We start from the raw sequence: 21,270 nt of genomic DNA, 5'->3' as shown, positions 1-21,270 counted from the left end.
CTGGTAAGGAAAGCACCAGAACACACAAGAATACCAGCATGGTGGACAGTGTCTAGGATGCGTAGCCCTGAGAGCGGGCGGACAAATACACAACACACCCATAATCCAGCTTCGATCTGATAAGTGAATGGTACAGGCATAGCAGTACGTTCCTATCAGCATCCCAAGAAGTATGAGACAAAACGCATAGAAGGTTGAGGACACTCAGACAAGATAACTTTAACTGACGAAGGTGAGGTTGCCATGTTAATTTCTTGTCGAAAATGAGGCCGAGAAATCAGACCTCATTCACGAAACGTAGGGGCACTTTCCCCATGTACAGGTCAGGGTCAAAGTGGCATGTACGTTGTCGACAGAAATGGACACACACGGATTTCTCAGAGGAAAAGCTGAAACCAGTTTGGGAGGACAACTCCACGAAACAGTTTATCGTCAGTTTGAGTTGACGAGAAGCTGACGCAAGATTCCGTGAGCGACAAAAGATCATGAGGTCTTCTACATTTGCCATAACACTGTTCAATGCTTTGGCAAACAGATTTGAATTTAAATTGGAATTTAAAATTTTGGGTGCGTCAGCACTAAGGCTATTTTGCACCTGTCACACTATATGGGGTCCAGCCCCTTACCATAGCTCAAGTGGCATAATGGTAATGCAGTATAACTAAAATGTTAAAATTTTCTGACTTAGGTTGAAAGCTGAGGCTGTAATGGGGCAACGCCAAAATACAGGCCAACACACAGAATTATACTGACCATAGGGGCAGTTGCCAGAGCCTTGTTAGTCTGCAAAATGCAGTCCAGGGTGTATTATGTGGAAGTGAGGTTCACAATTGGGTGTACTATGTGGAAGGTCACCCCTATGGCAAACAGAGTCACACTAAGTATGCTGTCCTGTGGGACACAGGACACAGGAGCTTCTTGATTATACCAGAGCGCCACGTTGTGTCATAGGCCTAGAGGTCAAAGAAAACTGCTACTAAATGTTCCTTCTTCAACAAAGCATTCTGAATGTCAGTTTCCAGCTGAACCAGATGGTTCACCATGGAACAGTTGGAGCGAAAACCACATTGAAAATTGCTTACCAAAAAGTTTTCCTCCAAAAACCAGGTGTGATGCTTGTTGACCATGTGCTCCATCAACTTGCACACACAGCTAGTTAAGGCAATACGCCTGTAACTCAAGGCTGTGGTGCAATCTTTACCTGGTTCTAGGATGGGAACAATAATAGCCTCTTTCCAGGAGGAGGGGAAAGAGTCCTCCACTCAAAGCCTGTTGAACACCGTGATAAGGAAAATTTTAGCTCTAACTGGCAAATGACAAAGCATATCATAGCAGATCTTGTCCAATCCAGGAGCTGTATTCTTTGAATCTCAAAGTGCCTGATCAAACTCCTATTCGGTGAATGGAGAGTTGTATGGCTCAGTGTCATGACTTCAAAAAACTAGAGGAAGTCGTTCCTGACTGTCCTTCTCGTGGCGGAAATGTTGTTCGTAATTTTCCTAGCTCGAAGCATCAGAAAACTGCATAGCCAAGATATTTGCTGTACCATGTCCAGTAGCGCTCTACTGCACTCTACATTCCCCTGAATGTGTCATACTTTTGTCCAAACGGCTTTCGACGAAGCCTGCTTCATCAGAGAAGACACATATTGGACCCAGCACACCTTCTTACTGGCTCGAATGAGCTGGCAGGCACGAGTACACTTAATGTGGAACTGCTCGAGGTTTGCAGCAGTGTGGTTGCTGTTGAATCGATCTATTGGATGATTGCAGTCCTTGATGGCTGCAATGATCTCCGAAGTCCACCATGGGACTGGGCGTCGCTACGCAGGTCCACTGGGATGTGGAATCGAGGCGTGTGCAGCATCAAGGACTCGTGACAGAAAGATATTTAGTGCATCGATTGCTGACAAAGTCAATGCAAGATTGATTTGAAAATCCATTGCATGCTCGAACGAACCCCAGTCAGCCCGACTGAGATGACAGTGAGGGGGTTCTTTACGTGACTGCTGAAGATGTTTGAAAGTGAGAAGGAGTGGGAAGGGATCACTACCACAGAGATCAGTTTGAAAGCTCCAAGAGGTGGCAGGTTTGGTTTGGTTTGAGTTGGTGTTTTAAGTCCACTTGATGCACAGTAAGGCTAATCAGGACTGGACCTACATTTAAAGTGGGATCCGAACCACTGTGTCATGTGCCTCCACTGGGTATCGAACCCAGGACCTCTTGATTACAAGGCGACAATGCTACCACTGCACCAAATGGGAGGACCAAGAGGTGGTAGGAACAAGGGTGGGAGTGCAAAAGGACAAGTCCAATGCAGAGGATGTGCCTGAGGATGGACTGAAATATGTGGAAGTTCCATCATTCAGCAACGTTAAACCTGATGCCTCATGGAATTGATCTACAATTTGACCCTGGAGATCTGTACGAATGGAGCCCCACAATAGGTGGGAAGAATTAAAATCGCCCAAAGAACTACAGGAGACGGAAGTTGTTTGAATACATAAAGAAGGTCCTCAAGAGAGAATCGCTCTTTCCTTGTGATACATACACAACACACAGATATTGACTGTGGTAGATGAACTTAACTGGCGATAGCTTGGAGGAGGGGGGTGGGGGTGGGGGTGGGGGTGGTGAGAAAGAGTGACATCGAGTGGATGGAATCTCGAACACCAATTTCTACAACACCGCGTACATGACGACCCTCAGGAAGCTTGCCGGTGCGGTAAAGTTTGTATCCGTTGAGAATGACTGATTCATTTGGGCGAAAATGTCTCTCTTGGAGACAAATGATGGCAGGGTCAAATTTGGATATTAAAATTTGCAGTTCCTCGAGATCCATGTGGAAACCGTTAAGGTTCCACTGGAGACAAGATACCATGGTGTAAGGTCTAGCGTGGCCTTCTAAGGTGTACTCTATTTGATATCCCTGTCACCGTGGTAAATTCCTCATACGCAGCATCGTCCTCTATCATGTCATCAGGTAGGGACACAGAGTGCAAAGGGGATGGGGTTAGGGGAGTGGTGACGGGCACTTTCAGCGGCAGCTGGGTGGCTTTCACTAGCTCTCTAGTTAGGGTGGCATCCACCACCCTGAAACTTATAGTGGACTTGAGAAAGTATTCTTTGGTACAAACCTGTTTGAACTTCTTATCTGTGGAGCGAGTAGTGGTTGTTGGCTTCCTCGAAGCGGGGCAAGCCACTTTGGGAAGCGGCATTGTTTGTGTTGAAGTGTTGTTGGTTCGGACACCTACACTGCGACGGGTGAGAGCAGCAGCAGCGAAAGGCACAGTAAGTGGTGTGTGAATGCTATCTCGGAGGCGACATTTAGCTTCTCCAACGAAGATCTTTTCGGCCACGACCAACTCTCGTACTTCTTTCTCCTCCTGGTAGGTGGGACAGTCTCGATGCCAAACAGGATGATCTCCATTGCAATTAATGCACTTTGGCCCTGAAGGACATGGCTCTGGGCCACGATTAGGCTAACTGCATTTGCCACAGACAGCAGATGTGGCCTTGCAAGATATTTGTGTGTGACCAAAGTAAAAGCATCACATAGGGTACGGTATGTACGGACGGACATTAGGTGACCTTACTTGTCTTTTCCATCATACTAGGCTGGCTCTGGGGCCTCGCACGTTTTTGAAGGTAATTTTCTACCCTTATAAAGTAATATTTTTAAAGGAGGGTCCATAAATTGTCGCCTTGACATGCCCTCTATGCCGAGGAAGGCCTACGCACAAAACTGAAGGCTACTCAAGGACCAAGCATAAATCCCTGAGACCACGTTCGCGACTGCAACTACCCCTGCAGCCAACACTGTCCCATCGGCATGTGCAACCAACACCTTGGGATAGGGTTTTTCTTTCGAGGTTGTCTCTTCTAGAAGGACCCTTAGTTATAGGGAGGTCAACAGGATGGAGATGAATGATGTGATGGAATGGTGAAAATGTGAGATATGATGAGATGATAATAGCCTCCCTACTAAGCCCCCTTGCCTCGTCAAGGCAGTCCTACATGGAGGGGCGAAAATATATATATCCCACAAATTTGTTGTTATTTATAGTCTTCATCCAAACTTTACACTAACTAAATGAACCCTATATGGTTATAAATATGTAATACATTTCCTTACAAATCCTTTACAGTATGACAACAGAAGAAGCCTGCATGGCAACTGTGAGCCAAGGATGCAACCAACTCAAAAGTTATGGTTTCTCTGCAAACTTTATACCAGAGGCTGTTCTGTAGAGGGTGTCTCACTCTCTCCAGGGTAATATGGGCCCGTTTACAGTGAAGCCAGCACCATCAAATTTGAACCCTGCATGAAAGGAGGGCTGTGCTCGTTACAGATGAGTCATGATTCAGTTCATAAACTGATTCCCTAAGGACAACGGTTTGGAAAAAATATGCAGCCGGTGCAATCTCAGGAACATTGTGAAATCAGACCAGCTTGGTTGCATGCTGGTTGAGGCTAACATGCTGTTCAGGGGAGGGGGATTAAGCTGCATGTTTATGCTGATGATTTCCTTAATGTCCACAAGTACTGAGGTGAGGTTCTCTAACAGCATTTGCAACTTTTCAGAATTGTAGCTGGTCCAGACTTCACATTCATAGACAACAATGCATGTCCGGATTGAGCCAACCTGGTGGATGATTTTCTTGACAGGCCAGCGAGGTCAACAAATATGAATGAACCCTATTATGCATGCCTGATAAGCATTAGAAAGACAAGTTGCAGCCCATCAGCTGCCACCAAAGGCACTTCCAGAACTCCACACTGTTCTTTGTGAGGAAAGGGACCAAGCTGCCTGCAGAACTTTTGAATTACCTCGTAGAGAGCATATCATGTTGCTGCAACGCATGTGTGGCCATTAGGGTCACCACACTCCAAATTAACTGACCTGTTGTGGAACCCACACACTGCCTTTGTTCATTTCTTCAATGTGTCTTTGGCATAAACATATAGTTGTTTCCTTATGAAGGTTGGGGTATAAGTAATGGCAAAGGTAAAGCTCACTGTGTATACAGCATAAAATTTTCAAATAAACAAATGGAAGAGGACACTGTAAGGACAATGCAGGCCATATCTACCAGAGGTTGGAAGGGAAGTGCCACAAAAATCATGAAGAAAAAGTATTGTTCTACATGTGTGTAGTAGACACAAGGCTACAGACAGTACAAAAACGAAAGTAACTACAATACAAGTAAGATCTTGCATCCCCTGTAGTAGAACATTTCATCACTAGATGACAGTGTGAAGTATGGTTATCGCACATAGGGTATGAGAACGTAAGTGTTGATTCAACTTTCATTCAGGATGGAAATTACTCCGAGTGAACAGCTTTCTTATGTGAAAATAGCCGTTCTCCACAAGCGAACTGTCAGAGAAAGCCACAGGAGTTGGTGGAAGCCATTATAGATTAACATCTGGAACATGCCATCATTCATCAAGACAACTCAACACCACATAAAGCAGCATATCCACAGGAGCTATCTGACCAATGGGGATGGGAGATACCAGAGTACCGATCACACTCACCAGATGTGTCCCTGGGTGATTTCCACCTCATACCCAAAGTAATTGAAACTTTAATAGCATGGTCTCTATGAGGTAATTCAAAAGTTCTGCAGGCAGCTCTGTCCCTTTCCTCACAAAGAACAGTGTGGCCACGGTGGCTCAGTCGGTAACGCATCTGACTACCATGCTCAAGGTCTCGGGTTCGATCCCTCGCCGGTTCAAATCTGGGAACTTTTCTAACGTTGGAAGTGGCTCCGGTGCCCACCCAGCGTCGAATGACATGGGTATCTGGGGGAAACCCTCGGGGGGGTAAAGGCAGTCAGGGGCATGATGCTGATCACATCACCCCCACTCACGACCCGATCAAGGAAGTGTGGGGCATTACCCCCACACCCCCTATACGCATTCATGGCGTGGTGCTAATCACAGGGGAGCACTTTACCTTTACCTTTTTTTTACCCAAAGTAACAACTATGCAGGAGACTGCTTTGGATTCAAAATGACATTCTCATCTACATGAAAAGTGAGATGTCCTGACTCACATGAGGATGGTATTGGTCAGTGGCGGAGCGTGACCTTTCCAACAGTGTAAGCCTAGCATGACGAAGGCTATTTCCCGTTGTGCTTATTTTTAGGCTGACATGGTTAGTGATTTATCCACACACATCGACCCCCGCCCCCCCCCCCCCCCCCAATTTTTCAGAACACTTCCCTGGAATTTTTCACCAAATTAAAAATTCTGGATATCTGATAATTAAGTCAGTGTTATTCCTATCACAATGAGTAACGTAACGATAAAAAATATGCAAAGTTAGATAAAATTAATAATAATAATAATAATAATAAAAAAACGAAAACAGAAGGAAACAGAAAAGTGCTGAATACTTTTCACAACCGCATAACCAAGTATCAGCTCCGTATCATTAATCGCAAAATCGGCGCACTTTATTTTTCGTTTCTGTTACTATGTCTGCTAGAGAAGGAAGGGGTGGGCCTACCTATATCCACAAGTTTCTTCTTGGCAGCAAAATCCTTGCTGGACAACGGCATCTTCAACAAGTTCTCCACCCCACCGCACAATCACACTCATTTTATTCCATAATGCACTTCACTACTGTATTACACCACAGCACAGGGACGACAGTCCGCTTTTCAATAGATGGAATTCGCAAAAGCAATATCTCGAGACTTTAACAAACACGCAGCAAGAAGGGGAAAACAAAAAGAAACCAGATCCAAAATCGGTCACTGCTCAAAGCAGTGATCTTTCGGACTGTGAGGGGAATATCCCTTTCGGATATAAATAAATTCCCTCTCTTGCCTTAAAATTCCTTATATTTAGTAAAAAAAAAAAAAATACAATATAAAATATAAAAGAAATGCTCACAAATTGTAGGGATATATCCAGAAATTTCTATCAAAGGACATGTAAGTGTTTTCTTAGGATAGTGTAAAAGCAAATCTAGCACCTAAAAGATCAGAAACAGGCTTTTCGTACGTTGTTCGAAGAGTGTTTCAATCACGGACTATGTAATTAATAATATTTGGTTCACATTTGACATGAAATTTGTAAAATTGGTTCAATCTTCAGTTTTCATTAACATTTATTTATTTATTTACTTATTTATTTCACTTTTTAGCTCAATTATTACCAGCTGAGTTCATACATAAACGGAAAACAGAGTCTTAATATGTCTAATGTTTATGCTCTCCTACAAGCGAAAAACAGAAACAACAAGAATTTAGTAAATAGCATATACGAGGGGTGCCAAAAATACAAAATGACAGTTAACATTAAAAAAAACTAAAATCATGGCTTTCAAAAATGGGTATACTTTCAGCAAACAAGAAAAATGGAATTACGGGGGGGAAGTAATTGAGCCTGTCAAGCGTTTCACGTACTTAGGAGTAACATTATCTATGACTGGAAGTTGGACGCAACATATACAGACACGAAAAAGCAAAGCAAAGCTCGCAATAGACCAAGTAATACGTACCATAAGTAAAGTACCGCAAATGCCGTTCTCAGTGATTCAGGGTTTGTACAAGTCAATAATAACAGGAACTTTGATCTATGGGGTTGAACTGTGGGGGGCAAGAGGAGGGAGCACAGTCGCAAGCATTCAAACAGAATACTACAAAAAAGTGTTGTGTGTAAGTAGAAGTACTGCCAATTGTGGGGTACTTAAAGAATTAGGTCTAAGCAAAGAGACAGTACAAGCTAGGATGAGAACTTTAAAGTATTGGCTTCAGCTAGCAAGGGAGGGTAACACGACACTTAAGGGTCAATGTCTGATAATGCAAGTAAGAGAAGAAAATACACGGAACTGGGCGAGGGATATAAAAAACACGTTGAACTCTATTGGGATGGGGTGGGTTTGGGAAGCAGGAGGGAGGGTAGATACATCAGTTGAAAATCAAATTAGAGGGAGACTTATGGACATAGACAGGCAAGAAATACTAGCCGACTGTCAGACGAAGACTTCACTAAGAGATCATTTGAAATCAAGGGATTGGGGGAAAGCAAGATACATAAACTTGGTAGGCAAAAAAGAAAGGGGAGGGATAGCATGGTTCAGACTGGGGGGTTGGAAACAAGTAAAAATTAAGAATGAAGCAGGGGAAACTATATGCTCTTTGTGCGGGGAGGGAGAGACGGGCGAGCATCTGCTCTCTGCCTGCCCCTCTACGCGTGATTTACGAGACAAGTGGCTTGAGAACGTAACAGAGAGGGAAATAATGGAAGTGGTAGAAGACAGAAGAGGAATCATAAGTGAGATAGTGCAACGAGTGGGGAGATATTTGTGGGAAGTGAGGGAGCGACGAGGAAAGGCGTTAGCGGTCAGCGATAAGAACGAAGAAACCGCACAAAGTGAACCGAGCGTGTAATACGTGTACTGTGGGTCTAGCAGTGTGCAATGTATATGTGTTTTGTTTTGTTCTGTTCTGTTTTGTTTTTCACATTATTCAACAAAGAAATTCAAATTCAGGAGGCCGAATGAACCGGACACACAACTTTATTTGCATGTGCAATATTTCGATTGTTAAAATATACTAATTATGTTTAATTTTTTCTTTTGTATCTGATCAACGGCTAAGAGCTATTTGTATACTAACGTAAAGAAGGTATAATATTAATACACGACTTTGAGGGAAGAGAAAGTGTGTGTAATGTAAAATTAATGTAGTGCGTACAGCGTACAGCTCGCACAAGGAAAATGTAAATAAAAAAAAAATACACATCAATGTGTATCTCGTTTTTACGTATCCCGCTCATTTCTAGGTTTCTCCTTTTTCCCCTTCCTGTTAGTTTTTTGCTTCAGAATTCCCTGTTCCTGGAAAAAAAAACTCCTTGAAGCACCACCGGCTCAAATTTCCTTTGCCGTCAACCATTCATACCCGACAACGCTGGAGCCCCTCCTCTTGCAGGACCTGTGTCTCGCTGCCGCGTATTCAGTGAAGCCAACCCAAGCATAATGGTGCTAAATCTCGCACAAGTTTAAAAAGTCGTTTGTAAGTTGGAGATATAAATAAAACAACAGGGCCGCTTTTCGTTGTGGTTGAATTTTCTCAAACTTTTCACATAACGTGGAACCCATGTCGTTGGTTGAACCATTCAAATTTATATTTGTTTTTGTTATAAATTAATATTTATAATATGAAAATCCCAGAACAATTTAGTAGTATGTAGCATAATTTCGGAGTTTAAACGACACCATGGATGTCCAGAAGGGGCAAGGGGAGGAGGCACTTCCTGAAAAATGAATGTCAACCATTTTCACACATATAATTTCATTTCAGTCACATCAAATTGTTAATTATTGTAAGGGCGTTGCAGAAAAATGTTAACTTCAAATTGAATTAGTATATTTTGAGAAGGGAAATATACCTAGTTTACCCCAACCCCTGAAAAAAATACTTTGCTTAATCCTCCCTGGTGGAAAGAAATACTGCGGACGTCCATGAACAACACTTTTTCTAAACATGAGGTTTGCAACGCTGCTGTAAGCCTCTGCCCGTAGGTTTACACACCTAGGGTTTCGACGCGCTCTTCTCCCTATATTCCCTGTTCTTCTCCTTCCAGATACGGTGGGCGACGGTAGGCACTGCTCCTTCGCGGTCAGAAATTTGTAAGGCAACATTCAGACGGCTTACAACTTTCCCCAAGCAAAAGGCGGGAGTTCTCATGTGCCATCTGGTGTGAAGTGTTGCAATCTAACAAACAGGATCTCGAAGACTGGTATCAGGCCGAGATGAATTTACGAATTTTGCCATATAATTACATACATTTTACTAGAATTAATAAAGTGTAAGCCCGGCTTACACGGCTTACATGGACGCTCCGCGCCTGGTATTGGTATTTGATGCCTCCCACAGCATTGGCAGCATGTTGTGAACACTCTGGGGAACTAGTGTAACTAATTTGAGCATTCATAGAGCAATTTGTGTACATTTGCTTTTATACTGCCTGTGTAACCTTGTGGGTAAAACACATTTTCTCTTATTTTTTATGGCATATCTCCACCAACCCTTGGTACAAATGATTTGCATTGTTTATACAGTGTCCTGCTTTATTTGGAATAATTGTGCCAGTCCTGCATTCTTGAAAAAAAAAACAGTTGTCATGATTTATGCCCAAGCACTCATACTTTGATGTATACCAGTTTCAATTTTACAGAAATGGCACTTCAGTTAATCAGACGGTTCAATCCATAGCAGTAGGAGATTTTCAAGTGTGTGCCATTCTGACCTTTTAGAAATGACCTGTTTTCTCATATTTTAATTATAGGACATGGGTGTACAAAGAACAGGCCTCAAATTTAAATATTTATACCCCAAACGAAACATGAAAGATCATAAGTACATTATTCAATATATGAAGGCACCTAAACACATGGTCATGAAATTAGGTAGGTGACAGAAGTTCATGCAGAGCACAACCCCATGTATTTGGAGGTTTAAGAGAATGAAAGGTCTCATGGTAGAGGTTTTTTTTAATCCTAGTGATACAAACTGACAGTATTTGCTCGAAACATCAGGGATGATGACTGTATGCCCAAAACAGAGGTCAGTCTGACACTCAAACTAGGCAATGCAGCCCCATGGATGTTGCCACACAGTGAGTGCGAACCAGTGAGTTTTGTGCTACTCTTTTATTGCTTTTCCCACATGTGGCACCAGCGCAATTCTGCCAGGCAACCTCTTTTCATGGCTGTGCATTTAGATGATTTACATATGTGTCTTGCTCACTAGATCTGGTTCAGATTCTAGCAGTATTGAAAGGAGAGCCTGCACACAAACACAGTATTCAAATGAAAAATAATATTTAATAATATTTGCCTTGTACGGTGACATGAATAAATTTGTAAGAACACTTTCATCAACAATCTAATTACAATGATCAGACTCTAAGAATGTAATAAGTGCAGTGGAAGAGATCAAAGAAGTATATACTAAAAATTGCAGTGTGAAATTTCAAATACATTTAGCAATGCAACTCACCTTATATTCGAATGAACAGCTTCATTTTGAATTGATTCAGGCAATTTAGAAAGCTCTGCCATTAGCTCCTTTTTCAAACTCTCAAATGTCTCCAATATTTCCACATCTGTAAGATTCTGGTAATCATCCATTTTTGTTCACAATTTACAGTTGTATCTTCAATGCATGCAAATATCTGTCAAGAACAAAGAAATAAATGCATAAAATTAAAAATGGATTTAAGTATTATTCATACAACATTTTCTTATTAGTCTCATTTCAGTTAATCAGAGGGTTTAACCCTTAACAGCCAAGTTTTGAATGAGCAGTGCTGAAAAAAGAAATAAGAAAAAAAAAACGAAATTATTTACTCTAGCCAGTTGTTCTCTTTTCTCAAAGAATTTGGAATTTGGGTGAATGCAAATTTGTACCATTTAGTTAAAATAACAATCTGCGTATCTGTATGCCTCGCACTTGATGTCTTGCCATCATTGGTAGAGGCATGCGTATTGTGTTGTGAAATAATTTACTTATCACTACAGTCCGGATTTATAAGTGAAATGCATATTCTTTTCCAGACTTGTAATGGTAAGAAGAAAGGTTATACTTCATATTACATACCTTGATGAGCTATTTAACTAAAGTTGAAAGTGCTTATAAATGCTTATTTCTGCAGGAAATGGTTATGCTTGCTTATTTTATGATTTTGGTTTAAAATAGCATATTTTACTAAATCTGTCATATTTCAATCCTATTTCAATCACACTACGGCATTGGGATGACGAGATCAATGCTTCTAAATAGCCATGCGAGAGAAACGGCATCCTACAAAAGATACAGTGCATCCATAATCATTTTTCCAAATTACCTGATATAATAACACAGTTGAAAGCTCGAAATAATAATAGATTGCAACATTCACTTTCTCTTATTGATGAAATTTCAGTAACGTTGTCTTCAGAAACTCACGGTGTTGGTAAAATTGTGTCCGACAAGCTGAGTCAGGAATTACTGAAAAATCCCGGTTACAAAACACTGTGCCAAATTTATAAAAAGATTTCTGGTGAAAAAACAGATATTGAAGATGAATTCACCGAAGAAGAACTGTGGTGTTTTTCACATGCACCTGTGATGTCATGCTACGTGGAAAGAACATTTTCACTGTACAAACCATTCTTCACTGACAGATGCAGGAGCTTCACACAAGAAAATCTCAGGATGACATACCTTCCTTACATACTTTAACAGCTTTGAATAAGGTAAGAGATCTAATAAACAAATATTTTTTCAGATTTTCCTGTATTTGTTTATGCTTATTTTGGTGCTTCTTTTTTAATTTTTTTGTGCTCATTAACTTGCTTATTTTCCTGTTTGATTGTGCTTATAAATCCAGGCTCTACTTATCACTGTCTACGAGTGGGCAGCATTCAACACAATAAGATTTTTATTTGTGTGAATAAGTATGTAATGTGATTGAATTGGCATTAAAGTATTGGACATTTTAACTTAAACATCATTGAATTTTACTAGGAATGACATGTGCACTTCGCAACATCTTATTTGACCGCCCAGAAAAATTTCAAAGTCCGGAATTCGTAAATTTGGCAGCATAGCGCTTCAGAGCCAACTAAGAGTAGCCAACTTTGAAACATTTCCTCTTCCTGAATGAAAACGCTCGTGATGTTTTTTCATTCTTTCACATTTCATAAAGTAAAGATACCCTAAAGCAGTAATCAAATATATGAGTAGACAAAAAAATGTTAAGTAGAAATACGAATGTTGAAAATATTTCAAGATTCTTCGTTCTGAATTTGAAAATAGGAAAATGTATGTGCATTGTGAAACACTGAACAGGTTCTCATCCACCTGGAAATAATTGCGGTCACATTTGAATGCAAGAAAGCAAATTTATGATGATTTTATGCGAAATGTTTAGTAAAGCTACCTTGCACAACACCAAATGATTCTGCAAAGTGTGTCTTTTCCTTGGTTCTTAGTGAAAAATGGTTCGAAACTCCGGCACAATGTTGCTTCAACTGAGATTAACATGTTTTACTGAGCTTTCTGTTAGCAATCTCCTGGAGTAGTTGGTTAGATAACAGCACTTTCGTTTTTTTACTGTTTTCGTCAAGATCGAAACATCATAGGTTCAAATCCCAACCTTTCCTTGTTATTTTTTTCCTTTTTATTTACCGAGTACGAAGTGTTCTAATAACGTAATATAATATTATATGATATTACTGTAAATATTTATGCAATGCATGCTCAGTGGCAGCGATTGGGTTTCAAAACTGATGGGGCAAGTTGGGGGAGGGGAGGGCAAGGACAGTTTCTTTCCCTTGGTAGATAATGTTTAGCATAGTGCTGGGTCATCTGCCCCTCCACACTCCATAATCGTAAAAAATGTTTTTTGTGGACCCATGGACATAGGTCTAAGGAAGAGATTAGTGAAATGTTTTGTGTGGAGTGTAGCACTATATGGTGCAGAAACCTGGACGTTGAGAAGAAATGAAGAGAAACGACTCGAAGCTTTTGAAATGTGGACATGGCGAAAAATGGAGCGTGTAAAATGGACAGACAAGGTAAGAAACGAAGCCGTACTGAAAAGAGTTGGTGAAAAAAGATCTATACTGGAGACCATCAAGAAGAGGAAAAGAAACTGGTTAGGACAATGTCTAAGAAGAAACTGCCTGCTAAGAGATGCCTTGGAGGGAATGGTTGAAGGAAGAAAAGTCCGTGGAAGAAAGAGATATCAGCTTATGGATGATATTAAATTAAATGGGTCGTATGCTATTACGAAGCGTAAGGCAGAGAACAGGGAAAGCTGGAGATTGCAGTGAAAAACATGCCAATTAGGCAGAAAACAATGAATGAATGAATGAATGTCAACTTTCTGCATCCGGAAATGCTGGACATAAATCGCATAAATATCAACAGAAATATCCAAGAAACGTAGATACGTATTCTCGTCCAAAGCCGTTTACTTCCCGAAAAAGATTTTGCAAAGGAGTAGGTTTGAACCGATGACCTTCCATTCCATAAGCAAACGATCCCCCTACACCACACGGTTCACGTTATTTTATGCACTCGGTTCGGATCCCACTTTAAACTGTAGGTCCAGTCCCGATTAGCCTTACTATGCATAAAGTTGACTTAAAACACCAAATCAACCAAATTCATCTCCTTTCAGAGTGGGCCTTCTATGATACTGTAGTCGGCCAGCATCCGAAAATACAGTTCTGCTTCACGTATACCAGAGTGTAATTGAATTTAATATTGCAACTAATTTTACTTTAAAACTACACATTAAAGTGATAATAGTGTCCAGAAAAAGAACCTCAAAGTAGATCTTCACACAAAGTATTTTAATCCATTGCCAAACATTTCAGTTAAGAATAATATTATGCTTGTCCATTGACCGTATTTTCGATTCATGGTGAATTTGCTAAAAGGACCATGTCAAGAAATCTAAATATGTAAGTTTTACTAGTAAATGCATTTAAAATGCACGAAACAGGAAACAACAGGGGAGGAGAAAAATAAACTTCAAAAATAAGTAAAAATGTAACAAAAACTGTTAAAAATACTGACAAATAAACTAAGTCAAAAAAGGCCGAAAAATGCAAAAAAAAAAATGTAAAATAGGAAGTGTTTTCCGGCTCTAACTGAAGGGAAACGGACATGATATCTGGTATAGCATTGTTTTTAAGGGTCAGAAAAAAAGTTCATTTTTCATCAACTTCCAGATCCTAATTAGTAATTATGGCCATTGAAAATTTGGAGGTAGCTTACTTAAAATTTTCTTGATGAGGGATAATACGTCCCATATCTCCACTTCATAATAAAGAAAAACATCAAGTTCATATTTCGAAAATGACTTGGAGTTTTCCACCACGAAAATATGTTTTTCATAGTTTTAAGTTCGTTAGTATTATCTTTCATGGTTTCCATTGTATTAAATTCACACATATTTTATATTTCATACGTTCCTCTCTCTTTTCATACAGTCTTTGGAAAAAAGCTGAAGTTTCTTGTCAAACAGGGACTCCTTTTCGCTCTCCTGTCCCTACTTTAAACAAACAACAAAATACTTCGAAACTAAAGGATTGCTTGTTCAAAACAAGGAACTTTTACACAATTTACAAAATATGACAAAATGCCAATAGACATGTTCATCATTTTTCCCTTTCGGCGTTTCTCGATTTTATCTGAATTCGTTTCCTCATGAAAATTGCCATGAGGCAATTATAGATATGACATTAGGGGGAATTAGTTTCTTCAAACTGGTAGCAAATTTTAACATGAGCTACCTGGAGAAGAGGTAGCATGCTTGATTCGTACGAGGGAGGTCATAGGTTCGATTCTCCACCTAAGCAGGATTTTTTACAGGAGTATATCGTTGGGTGTAAAGTTTATCCACCGTGCTAAGAAGTTAACATTGGTCTCTGTATTTCACGAGAGGAAAGGAAATAGTAAGAGAAAGTTATTTCGATGATAGGAGGAAGTCACATGCCACGTGGAATGCACAGAATCAAGTTACATAGAGCTAAGTCAGTAATGGTGGTATCGAATATTGCAAAGTTAGTGCGAAAAGTTTGTTATATCTGATACTCGTACTTTCTGTTCAAGGAAGACAAACATTTTAGATACAAAGCAGTCAGGAATTAACGATCATTACGAAGTTTTGAATTTTTTGTTTGTCACTCACTATATAAATACTTATTAGTAGTTTCTTATCGAATCGGCCTTCGTTACAATAACAATTTATTTATGTTAATTAGCGATTTACTATTATTTTTAGACACATGGTAAGATGGTGGTGAGGGGATTGATAATAGTCATTACGAAGGAACAGACATAAAGTTACCAATCTTAGAAACTTGAACTCATTAAACGCTCTCCTTCGATACAGCACTGCACTACATCACTACTTAACATAACTGTATATCTTTTTTTAGTATATCAAAATCAAATAATCAATAATTTAGGTGTCAGTGAAGAACAAACAATACATAACTTAAATAACATTACATTTTGCATCCTGAATACATATATGTGATTTATGAATTAATCATGATGTGTGTGTTAACACAACATATGAACAATAACTAAAAATAAGTTTTAACTTTAAATCCTGGAAATCTTCAACTTCTAGGGGGAAATATGCACAGAAGGGACATCCCTCAAGTGTGCATCTAATTCATTTTTTTAAATATTCTAATATCAACGGTATCTGTTCAGCAAAAAAAAAAAAAAAAGGAGAGGGTGGGATTTGAACCAGCGACCTTTCACGCTTGATGAAAAATAAGGATAGCAGCAACTAACCAACTGCTCTAAGTTAACTTAATGACGCTATACCCTTAAAAACATGTTGACGTATATGAAGACTCCCACCTTCCTGTGTTTCGAGCACATTTTCTCGACAAGTCATGTAAAATATATGTTTTTGAGAACTGTTCGATATTATGCAAGGTGTTGTAAATAAAATGTCGCATAAACTCCTCACAAATTTGCTTCTTTCTGCACAAACTTGATGGCAATTTCCTCCATGTGGAGAAAAACTCTATTCAGTGTTTCAAACGGCCCAAATTTCAAGTCGATCAAGCAGAATCGTAAACATCCTTCAAGGTTCTTTTTCCAATTTATTATTTCTGTTTGATTGAATATTACAATAGCGGTTTATAGTTTCTAAGTTCATGGAAAGTGTTAAATTGAAAACCTATCACCGGAGCGATTTTCGTCTAGTGGAAGGACCTACTCACAGTTGGCTACTCTCACCTGGAGCTGAAGTGCAATGTTGCTAAGTTTACGATTTCGGGACTTAGAATTCTTTCGGGGCGGTCAAATAAGATGTTGCGAAGTGTACAATTCGGTGTCTGCTTGCTTTCACTTCTGAAGGAATGCAGATCATCTTAACCCATTCACCTACAAATTTTCGGAATTGAAATTTGCACTGGAACCACATTTAAATGGTCGCTGCTTGCCATTTTTGAACTCTTTTTAATATATACATTTACTGAAATATATAAATATACTTCCATTGACGTAAAAATGTTGTATTTATGAAGTAAAATAGCAAAAAATGTTTTTATTTCATCTTTATTCACATTAAACCATTTTGACACACTGTTCCTTTGAAGCTGCATTGCTTATATTCTTGGTTGCTTAACTGTTTGTTTCTTTCATGAAAACGCCAAAGAGAGGGGGTTCATGAATTCGAATAATATGTCAAGTTCACTGGGGCCGCTATCTTGAAATTTCTGCCGGCTCTTGTGGTGAAGTGGTTAGCACATCATGCTGCAATGCCAGGAGTCCCAGGTTTGAATCCCGGCCTGGGCATGGATGTTTGTGAGTGTCCATTCATTAATTTCATCATATCATCACTCATTCCCATCTCTGCATTTAGCCAAAAGTGGCACAAAAGCAAAGTAAAATAAAACAAATCAAATCATGAGAAACACCACTATCAGCTATAAAGTATATTTTGGGCACATTATTTGAGGATGTCCACTTCCAGTCACTTACATATTTTGACGTCTCCTTGCATTTTGCCAGCACTGTTTAGAATAGAATAGAAGAGAATGGTCTTTATTTAAGCAGGCATGTTTCGGCCTCGTGGGCCGTTCTTACAACCAACCCTTGTCAAAGATACAATAAATGAACAAAAACAGAAAAAAACACATTGATCATGAATTCATGATAATACAATAAAGATAATATAAAGATTAGACAATAATAAAATGATACATTGAATTGATAAGTATAAAAGATAAGTAATATAAGTATAAAAGATAAGTAATAAGTCTTCAGTAGTTCATTGTGTGTGTGCAGGGGGGGGGGGGTGTTTAGGTATGCATTGTGTGATGTGTAAGTGCAGGTGCAATTGTTTACATATGAAGGTTAATGTATGAGGGCAATTCGGAAAAAAACCTCCGTTTGGTTATCAATGACATACATTCGTAGATACAGAACTTGTATTATATACATTTGAAACTTACAACATGACATTACGTTTCAACATAATCACCACTTGTCATAACGTTTTACAAGGTTTGAAATTCCTTCTGCAAAAAAATCTGCCGCCTGGGAATGAAGCCACCTGCTAACAGCATCGTGAAGCACATTGTCATTGTCGAAGCGGTGCAATGCAAGCCACTGTTTCATGTGCCTCAAGAGGTGGTAGTCGCTCGGTGCCAAATCTGGGCTATAGGGAGGATGACCAAAAACATCCCAGTGGAACTGCTCCAAAAGTTCTTGAGTACGTCCAGCAGTGTGCGGGCGAGCGTTATCGTGAACCAACACCACACCGGAAGTCAGCATGCCCCGACGCTTGTTCTGGATAGCTCGTCTGAGTTGTCGTAATGTTTCACAGTAGACTTCTGAAGTGATGGTCGATCCACGCTCCATGAACTTCACTAACAGTACACCTTTCACATCCCAGAAGACTGTTGCCATAACCTTTCTGGCAGACAATGTTCGCCGAGCCTTTTTGGGTTTCTTTGGTGAGTGCGTATGTCCCCACTCCATTGATTGCTGTTTGGTTTCAGAGTTCACGTACGACACCCAGGTCTCATCGCCAGTCACAATTCTGTTAAGGAATTGTTCTCCTTCTTCGGCATAACGCAACAGAAAGTCCAAAGCAGAGCCAATTCTGTTTTTTTTTGTGCTCCTCCGAATGGAGTTTTGGAACCCAACGAGCACAGAACTTGTGGTACCCCAACTTTTCTGTCACCACCTCATACAAAACAGTCCGAGAAAGTTGGGGAAAGCGCAGAGAAAGTTCCGATATCGTGAACCGACGGGTTTCACAGACAGTTTTGTCAATTTCCTCCATGAGTTTGTTGCTGACTACAGATGGGTGACCACTTCTTGCTGCATCGTGCACGTCAGTTCGTCCATCTTTAAACATGCGACACCATTCACGTACAACACTGTCACTCATCACGTTTGGTCCGTAAACATCACACAGTTGAGTCCAGATGAATCGCAGCCGCCGAAAGATTTTTCGCACACAGAAATCGAATTACGGCATGCACTTCACATTTGGCGGGCTTTGCTATTGGAACGTTCATTTTCAATTGTTGTAACGGACGAGTGAACTGCAACACAACCTTCTCCTTCCACTGCTCACTGTCTACTGGACTACTGCACATACTGCCACAGGACTGACGTCGCTCTTCCCGGACATTTCTCGCGCATGCGCAAACGGAGGTTTTTTTCCGAATTGCCCTCGTAGTTGTTGGGACAATAGTAAGTTCTTTAGTTGTTTCTTAAAACTTTGATGGCAAATAATGTTAGTCAATGGTGCAGGCAGTTTGTTCCATTCCCTTATCCCTGTAACAATGAAGGACTTGTTATAGGTGGCAGTTTTATGTTTGGGGATTTTTAGATTGTGTTTCTTGTGGATATTATGTTCGGCCGAAGTTCTACGAGAGCAGATCATATCAAATAAGTATTTTGTGCATCAAGGCGAGTGTTAAGTATTTTCTTCTATTGTTAATGTTTAGCCAAGAAAATTTCTTTAAGTAGGGGGATACATGTTATTTTCTTTTTAGGTTAAATATGAAACGTATACAACAGTTCTGAATGTTTTGAAGTTTATAGTTCAGGCCCTGAGAGATATTACTGTACACTGGAGCGCAATAGTCTAGTGTACATAGAATGAGTGCTTGCATAAGGTGATCTTTAATATTAGCGTCCAGAGTATGTTTTAAATGATACAAAGATTTAAGTTTCCCCATACAGCTTTTCACAATACATTCTACTTGTGCCTCCCAATTTAAGTGTCTATTGAACACAATCCCCAAGTTTTTGCATGTATCCACTTCGCTTAGCGGTATACTGCCGAGAGTTGGAGAAGAAGGTGCTTTCTTGTGAAGTTTTTTAAGTGTACCATGAGTTCCTATGATCATGAAGCAAGATTTCATTGGATTTAATTGAAGGGAGTTCCTCCGTGACCAATTTGTTATAGCATCAAGGTCGAATTGGAGTTTGGTCATGGCATTATCGTAGTTTTCTGTATTACACTGAATATAGATTTGAGAATCGTCAGCACACTGATGGTAGTGGCAATTTTGGACAGCACGGTCGAAATCAGCTATGTAAATCATAGATAGTAGTGGACCTAATATACTTCCTTGAGGGACGCCTTGTTGAACAGCTGACCATTTAGAGTACGTAACTTCCAGTTCCTGATATTTCACACGTTGTTTTCTGTTGCCTAAACATGAACGAAACCAATTTAACGTGATTCCGGTAACACCATAGTGATACAGTTTGGCCAATAACAATTCATGATTGATTGAGTTGAACGCTCTTGAATAGTCCAACAAGACCAACAGTGTAACTTTATTTTCGTCTATTCCTTTACTTATATTGTCTATGATATCTACCAGTGCAGTGCAAGTACTACGCAGTTTTCTAAAACCAGATTGAAAGTGTGGTAGGAAACCTTGAATATGTGGAAGTATTTGTCCATAAATTATCTTTTCAAGTATTTTGGACATTGCAGATAGAATGCTAATGGGCCTTAGGTCTTTAATTTCTGTGGGGTTGGATTTTTCCATTTTTGAAGGAACCAACCTTCGGAAAGGGAAAGATTAATAAGCAAAAGGGGATGCAATGTTGTAAAACAGTTAGGTTTATGCCATCATAACCGCATGCGTTTGATTTAATTTTGTTTATTATTTTACATACTTGTTCGCTACTTACTGGGGTAAAAATTAACAGGTCATTGTTGGGTTGCTGGAGATAAGTGTTAATTTCATCAATCACTGCTGCATTGCTATCTGAGAGTGCATTTGGGTTAACAAAAAACTTGTTCACTGCATCAGGCTGAAATGTATATGAGGAGAGCACATTAATCTTTCTATTTGGTAAAAGTCCCTGGCTTCTGAGGTTAGACCATAAGTTCTAAGTACTTTTTATATTCATATTTACAGTTTTGTAATAGTGCTTAAATTTTGTGTTTCTCACTGCTTTTTTGGCTCTGTTTCTGAAGAAATTGTATGATAGGAAAGAGTCTGGGTATCCTGTATTTACGTACCTCAGATGAAAGTAGTCGCGCAACTTCCAGAATTCCCTTACTAGATTTGAAATCCAGGGGGCGGGAGGTTTGGTTACACGATTTTTTTGCTGGGGAGCATGCTTACCTATTAACCTGATAACGTTATCATTCAAGGCCTCCACCGCTGCGTCTACGTCGTATTTTTTTTTTTATTTTACACCATTCCACATTTTCCACGTCTTTTCGAAACTTGTCCAAGTCGA

At 39.8% G+C, this 21,270-nt stretch overlaps 1 protein-coding gene across 1 annotated transcript in view; it reads right to left on the bottom strand.

Annotated features, from left to right (window-relative positions):
- LOC145997236 (uncharacterized) overlaps positions 1 to 21,270 on the bottom strand; it is a 130,855-nt gene that overhangs the window by 88,481 nt on the left and 21,104 nt on the right. The window contains exon 3 of the mRNA XM_083134057.1: positions 11,023 to 11,197. Coding sequence (XP_082990183.1) covers positions 11,023 to 11,153 — 131 coding nt within the window. The 5' untranslated portion in view covers positions 11,154 to 11,197. The remainder of the gene's footprint in view (positions 1 to 11,022; positions 11,198 to 21,270) is intronic.

Source organism: Lepisma saccharinum, chromosome 13 (assembly GCF_977018435.1).
Source record: "Lepisma saccharinum chromosome 13, izLepSacc3.1, whole genome shotgun sequence".
Classification (NCBI taxonomy): Eukaryota; Metazoa; Arthropoda; class Insecta; order Zygentoma; family Lepismatidae; genus Lepisma; species Lepisma saccharinum.
Note: the sequence above shows the minus strand (reverse complement) of the source record. Positions and strands in the feature narration are given on the sequence as shown.